The 7,190-nt window shown below is 45.1% G+C and overlaps 1 protein-coding gene across 1 annotated transcript in view; it reads left to right on the top strand.

Annotated features, from left to right (window-relative positions):
• ranbp2 (RAN binding protein 2) overlaps nucleotides 1-7,190 on the top strand; it is an 18,545-nt gene that overhangs the window by 5,050 nt on the left and 6,305 nt on the right. Inside the window, exons 10-16 of the mRNA XM_035676921.1 lie at nucleotides 168-299; nucleotides 419-649; nucleotides 744-827; nucleotides 1,130-1,271; nucleotides 1,398-1,492; nucleotides 1,583-5,951; nucleotides 6,413-6,490. Of these exons, the coding sequence (XP_035532814.1) occupies nucleotides 168-299; nucleotides 419-649; nucleotides 744-827; nucleotides 1,130-1,271; nucleotides 1,398-1,492; nucleotides 1,583-5,951; nucleotides 6,413-6,490 (5,131 nt within the window). The remainder of the gene's footprint in view (nucleotides 1-167; nucleotides 300-418; nucleotides 650-743; nucleotides 828-1,129; nucleotides 1,272-1,397; nucleotides 1,493-1,582; nucleotides 5,952-6,412; nucleotides 6,491-7,190) is intronic.

The following is a 7,190-nucleotide window of genomic DNA, read 5'->3' as shown; positions in this document are numbered from 1 at the left end:
CTGCCTTGGTACAGACATCCTGTGAGCTGCTATCAGGAACAATTCCCTGAAAAAAGAAATGAATGTTGATCAAACAACATTGACCACGATCGGTCGGACAGTATGTGATATCTGATTGGTGCATATGGATTGTTTTTTTTTAACGATGTGCTGCGTTTCTCTGGCAGATCTACCAGCGGTTATCGGAGGACGCCAGCAACGGGGTGGAGGAGACCCAAGACAGATGCATCACTTTTCTGAGAAAGTTCAGGACGTACTTGTCAAAGATCTATAACGCCAATGCCGATGACATTGAGAAGGTAAGTTCCCCTTCTTGTAGCTCGAAACAAACTTAACTTTCAGGTTTATCAAAAGCAAAACTAGTGACACATTCTGCAGCTGCGTAACTTTTTTTTTTTTTTTCACATTTGTGTCCCAGCTGCCTGTTTCCATGGAGGAAGTTGTGGACCTTCTGAATGATGTGAACCAGCAGCTGGGGGAGAGTGGGGAGGCCATGGATGAGGAGGAAGAGAAGGAGGATGAGGTTCGAAGAGGGCCGGCCCACTCCAGCCCTGCTCATCTCACAGAAACCTCTGCTACCATATCCCACATAAAGTTTTCCACTCCCTCTCCGAACAAAAGCATCGTCTCTCCTTCCAAAAGACACCTGGTGAGTTCAGTTTATTGGTCCGCAGTCAGAAGATTTCTTTGTCATCTGTCTTTTTCCTTGTACTTATATATTCCTTTCCTCTTCTTCTGTTCAGATTTCTCCCAAGACACCACCTCACTGGGTGGAGGACCAGAAAAGTCTCCTCCAAATGCTGTGTCAGCAAGTTGAAGCCCTCAAGGTCAGGATTAAACGTCTTTCATTGAGTTAATTAATTTAATTCCACATAATTTCACGCTGGAATAAATTAGTAAGTAGAGAGCAGTGTTGAATTTATCATAACAAGAGGAAAATGTTGAGGAAGACTTAAGAAAACAATTAAATAAAGGCCTGTTTCTAATAATAGTTGAGGTAAATATCCCGGCAACTATTTGACAGTTTGCAGTAGCAACATAAGAGAGACTCTATATGATATTTTATATTTTACACATTCTGTAAAGACGTCAAATGGAGTCTCTTCTCATTAAGCTCCTTGTTTTGCAGAATGAGGTCCATGATCTGAGACACAACTCTTCAGGGAACGCTGGCTCCCCTCATCACAAAATGTATGGCGAGAGCTACGGGGCTGAGGGCCTACAGGAGCCTTTCACCCCGGTCCAGTCCTACCACGGGGCCCCCCTAACAGGTCAGCACACTACATACAACCAAAGCACGTCTAAATTCATAGTTCCACATTTGTGTCTACAACTATTGGTCAGAAACAGTTTATAAGAGTAACACAATCTTTATATGTTTCTATCTTGTTTTGAAGTTGCCACTACGGGCCCCTCTGTGTACTACAATCAGTCTCCAGCTTATAACTCTCAGTATCTCCTGCGTACAGCAGCAAATGTAACCCCGACCAAGGTAATTATCACTGTTGAACACTAATTCACAGAAATAAACTTTTTAAGAGTATACTAAATGACATGTGATTTGTTTTCTCTCTTCACAAAGGGCCCAATGTATGGTATGAACCGTATGCCCCCTCAGCAGCATATGTATGCCTACCAGCAGCCCACTCATACGCCTCCATTGCAAACACCTTCAGCCTGCATTTACCCTCCTCAAGAACAGGTGCCCTTTGGTGCTCCTCTTAGATTTGAATCACCAGCCACGAGCCTTCTTTCCCCATATAGTGAGGAATACTATGGCCAAAGTGTAACCCCACAAGCCCCTAACCCTCCCCTGCCTGAACCTGGATACTTTACCAAACCATCTGTGGTTCCCGTTCAGCCACCGAAGAGCATTGAGGGGAAGCCGATGGACTTTGGGAAGCTCTCCTTCAGCCAGCAGGCACCCGCTGAAGTCCCCAAAGTGCCTAGTTTTGGAGCAGCTGCAGTTGCTCAGTCAACGCCCTCAGCTGCTTTTAAATTCACCTCCAACTTCAAATCCAACGACGGAGATTTCACTTTCTCGGCTTCCCAGGCCAAGCACAGTGAAAGTCTGCTCGGTCTTCTCACGTCAGACATTCCCACTAAAACAGATACAACTCCAGAGAAGCATGCAGGACAGGAGCACCCCCCCAGCCAAACTGGTATCTTCACCTTTGGCAATAAAAATGTTACTGGCTTGTTTGGAAAAGTGGAGCAGCCATTTAAATTTGGGGATATCACCGCGATGGGTCCTAAGCCTGCATTAGAAGAGGAAAGAGCACCAGAGAGTGACAATGACAGCACTCATGTTGAGGAAGATGAGGATGGTCCTCACTTTGAACCCATTGTACCACTTCCTGATAAAGTAGATGTGAAAACAGGAGAAGAGGAGGAGGAGGAAATGTTTTGCAACAGGGCGAAGCTGTATCGATTTGACACAGAGACAAAAGAGTGGAAGGAGCGGGGCATTGGTAATGTTAAAATCCTAATGCACAGCACTAAAGGGAAGGTCCGCCTCTTGATGAGAAGGGAACAGGTCCTTAAGATCTGTGCAAACCACTACATCAATGCCGATATGCTGCTTAAACCGAATGCTGGCTCCGACAAATCCTGGGTCTGGAATGCCATTGACTATGCGGACGAAGAGCCCAAGCCCGAGCAGCTGGCAATCCGCTTCAAAACAGTAGACGAGGCTTCACTTTTCAAAGCAAAGTTTGAGGAAGCCCAGAAAATTGTGCTCAAATCACCAGAAAAGCGCGATCAACAGAAGAAAGACGAAACCCCAAAAGCTTCTGAATCACTGGCAGCCCAGTTTGCTCTTAAAGACGGGGAATGGGAGTGCGATGTATGCTGTGTAAGAAATAAACCCACGAATACGCGATGTGCCGCTTGTCAAACTGCCAATCCCAATTGTTCATCCAAGCCGGACGTTCCGGCTGCCGGTGAAACCAAAACCAGTCCCTTTACTTTCAAATTTGGGACTGATTCATCAAAACCCAGTAGTTCTGGCTCTCCGTTTTCTGGATTTGGTAATTTTGGAGCTTCTATACCTTCATCTTTTACATTCGGCACCTCAAAACCTGCTGACACAGCACCTAGTGCGTTTAACTCTGACTTTGTGGCTGGGTTTGGCAAGAAACCAGGACAGTGGGACTGTGACAGATGTTCTAAAAGAAATGAGGCCTCTGAAGACAGTTGTGTTTCTTGTAAAACTCTTAAACCATCACTTAAAACGCCTTCTACACCTGCTGTTGTCTCTGGGCTTGCCCAGTTTATTAAGAAGCCCGGGCAGTGGGACTGTGATGTATGTGAAGTAAGAAATGAAGCCTCTGCTGATAAATGTGTCTCCTGTGGAACCCCCAACCCTGCTGCTAAGTCAACAGTGGGGGCTCCGATAGCTTCAAATCTGCCAGCAGTTCCAGGATTTGTGGCTGATTTTGTAAAAAAGGATGAGATGTGGGACTGCAATGCCTGTCTAGTTAGAAATGATGCATCGGCTACTGAATGCGTTTCCTGCCACACCCCACATGACACTCCTTCTTTAGAAGCTAAGTTTGCCAAGAAGGATGGAGAATGGGATTGTGACACTTGTCTGGTGAGAAACAATTCCTCTGCCAGTAAGTGTTTGGCCTGTCAGACACCAAATCCAAATGCTCCAAGCACAACCAGCACTGCTCCCTCTGCCTCCACATTCAGCTTTTCCTTTGGAACCAAGAGTTCATCAAGCCAGCCTGCTGGAACTGGGTTTACAATGCCTTTTGAAAGTGGCAGCACTTTTCAGTTTGGACAAAGCAAAGATAAAGTCTCAGCTGCTTCTTTCAAGTTTGAAGTTCCCCAGTCTTCATCTAGTACCACAAGTTCTTCAGCGTTTTCTTTCTCAATGCCCATTCCAGCTGGTGGCTTCAAGTTTGGTGTTCAGGACCCTGCAAAAGAAACCCCCTCGACTGTTAATCCAACACCTGCGTCGGGGTCAGCCTCCAGTTTTCTTCAAAGCATAGCTCATAAACACAAGGAAAAAGAAAATGTGCCTACACCCTTAGTGGACCAAACAGAAGAAGAGGAAAATCCCTTAATTGCTGGTAAAACCAATACATTCAGCTTTGCAGACTTGGCACAGTCCTCTGAAGGAGAATTCCAGTTTGGCTGTGCCGACCCAAATTTCAAAGGTTTCTCTGGGGCTGGTAAACAGCTGTTTGCATCAATGCAGGCGACCCCCACCAAGACCGATGCCTCAAATGAGCTGGAAGACGACGACATGTATAAAACTGAGGAAAATGACGATATCCAGTTTGAACCAGTGGTCCAGATGCCTGATAAGGTGGACCTGGTGACGGGGGAGGAGGATGAACAGGTTCTTTATTCTCAGCGTGTCAAACTGTTCAGATTTGACTCCAACACCAGTCAGTGGAAAGAGCGTGGCGTAGGAGTCCTTAAGTTCCTGAAGAACGCCACTAATGGCCGACTAAGGGTACTGATGAGGAGGGAGCAAGTTCTGAAGGTGTGTGCCAACCACTGGATCACCACCACCATGAACCTGAAGCCCCTGGCAGGCTCAGACAAAGCATGGATTTGGTTGGCCAATGACTTCTCTGATGGAGATGCTAAACTTGAACAGTTGGCTGCAAAGTTTAAGAGCCCAGAACTTGCTGATGAGTTTAAGCAGAAATTTGAAGAGTGTCAAAGACTTCTCTTGGATATCCCGCTACAAACCCCCCACAAGCTTGTTGACACGGGCAGAACAGCGCACCTCATTCAGAAAGCAGAGGAAATGAAGTCTGGGTTGAAAGACCTGAAATTCTTTTTGACCGATGAGAAAACCAAGATCAAAGATGACGACAACCAGGGAGACGTGACAGCATCGAGCAACATTTCAGGCCTCGTGATCAAGCCTCACGGTGAAACCACCGGCCCCACCTTGGAGTGGGATAACTACGACCTAAGAGAAGAGGCTTTAGACGATACTGTCGACTCGTCAGTCTATGCCTCTCCCATCGCCAGCAGCCCCCTGAGAAAGAACCTCTTCCGCTTTGGAGAATCCACTGGTGGGTTCAGCTTCAGCTTCCAACCTGGCATCAGCCCCTCAAAGTCTCCGGCTAAGCTTAACCAGAGCAGAGCCTCGGTGGGTACCGATGACGAGCAGGATGTAACTCAGGACGAGGAGAGAGATGGCCAGTACTTTGAGCCTGTCGTCCCTTTGCCTGACCTGGTGGAGATTTCTACAGGAGAGGAGAACGAACTGGTGGTCTTCAGTCACAGGGCCAAGCTGTATCGATATGATAAGGAACTGGGTCAGTGGAAGGAAAGGGGTATCGGAGACCTCAAGATCTTGCAGAATTACGACTCCAAGCGAGTGAGGTTGATAATGAGGAGAGACCAGGTTCTTAAGATCTGTGCCAACCACTGGGTCACATCAGCCATGAAGCTGGAACCCATGAAGGGCGCAGAGAAGGCCTGGGTCTGGAGTGCCGTGGACTTTGCTGAAATAGGAGAGGGTAATATTGAGCAGCTTGCTGTGAGATTCAAGCTTCAGGAAACCGCCAACACATTCAAACAGGTCTTTGAGGAGGCGAAGGTTGCGCAAGAAACGAAAGAACTCATGACTCCGGTGACATCGAGAGTCGCCACACCTCAAGACAGCGGACCCACGGGATCTGCTCAGACTACTCCAACTGTGTGCGGGAAGGCAGCCATCGCTGTTCTAGAGGAGACCACAAAGGAACGTACAGAGCTTTCCCCCGAGAGTCAGACGTGTGCAGCCGGGTCTCCGAGTCCAGTCAACCCCTCCAAGATAGTGGTCTCACCCCCTAAGTTTGTCTTTGGCTCCGATAGCCTCCAGAGGTTCTTTGGCTCTCCTAAATCTGAGGAATCTGCATCCAGTTTGAAAGCCAAAGATTCTGGATATCCTGCCAGTACTTCACCTGCAGTACCTGCATTCAAAATCCCAGAGAAAGGTAAATTTTAATGCAATATTTGTCTGATATATATATATTTTGTTTTTCTGTTTTTGAATGAGTATCAGGACAGTTTTTTTTGTTAATTTGAGTTTTACTCCATTGTCTTGTTTCATCTGCATCTCATTGCTCCATCGTCTTAGTCGACCTAGCCAAGGCCCTTCTCAAAACATCTCCAGGACAGAAACTGTATTAAAACCACAGATTTCCCATCACCTCCCCATATAGCCACCTTATATCCTTGTTATATCATGTTGTTCCACTATATTACCATATCCTGTGCTAGTTAAACTGTATATATAAAGTACTTACAGTAGGTTTTAGTGAACACGCTGCACATGTTCTGCACACACTCTCACGGTATTTCACATTTTCCTTTGAAGACGTTTGGCCTTGTGTTCTGATAATGATACCAGCCTCACAATTAGTTTCTCTTCGCCCAACAACTCATCATCCTTTAGGGCTGGATTTTAGGCTTTTCAAAGATAACCCAATGGCTTTTTGGACCAGCACATCAACCACCCAATTTGAACCCCCAGGTACTCTAATCACTGCAGTGTGTTTTAACACTTCTCAGCTGTCACCTGGCTGGCCCTTACTACTAGAAAGAAATAACCTGGATGCACGGAGTGGAAAAAACATTGAAGCTAATGTGTTGCATGTCCAGTGTGTGGAGATGCAGTTTTTATTTGTACAAAGATTTTAATTATTACTTACCGATGACTCAGGATTCAAGTGTCTCACACAGCAGGACTGCACAGAATATGATCCTTTTTCTGTATCTGATTCGTCAGGATTAGGAGGGAAAGGGTGCGTAATGCAGTTAAATAATTGAGCAAAAGGCAAATCTTTAAAATAGGTTTAAAGTTGTTGTTTTAGAAATATAATAGATCTAGTTGGTCTGAGTTTCTCAAGTAGGTTTAGTTCAATGAACGAGGAGCCCTTTTGTTTTAGTTTACGGTCATTCAATATCATTTATCGCCTTTTCTTATAATTATCTCACAATAGAATTCAGTTTTTGTAATTTAATATAAAGTTTTTTTTTAAGATAGATCAAAGTTAGATCAGGATGCTAAAGTTGAAATATGAGGTAGTGGAATAACTAGTTCAAAAAAAAATATATGTGCTTATATCTCAGGATTTAATTTATTTCTGTGAAAAAAAAACTAAATGAAGTTGTTATTTTTGATGTTCAGATTATTATTTTAGATATAAACTTATAAGAAATCTGACAGGATG

Source organism: Morone saxatilis, unplaced genomic scaffold, assembly GCF_004916995.1.
Source record: "Morone saxatilis isolate NCDOM2014 unplaced genomic scaffold, NCSU_SB_2.0 Contig5, whole genome shotgun sequence".
NCBI classification, from domain to species: Eukaryota; Metazoa; Chordata; class Actinopteri; family Moronidae; genus Morone; species Morone saxatilis.
Note: the sequence above shows the minus strand (reverse complement) of the source record. Positions and strands in the feature narration are given on the sequence as shown.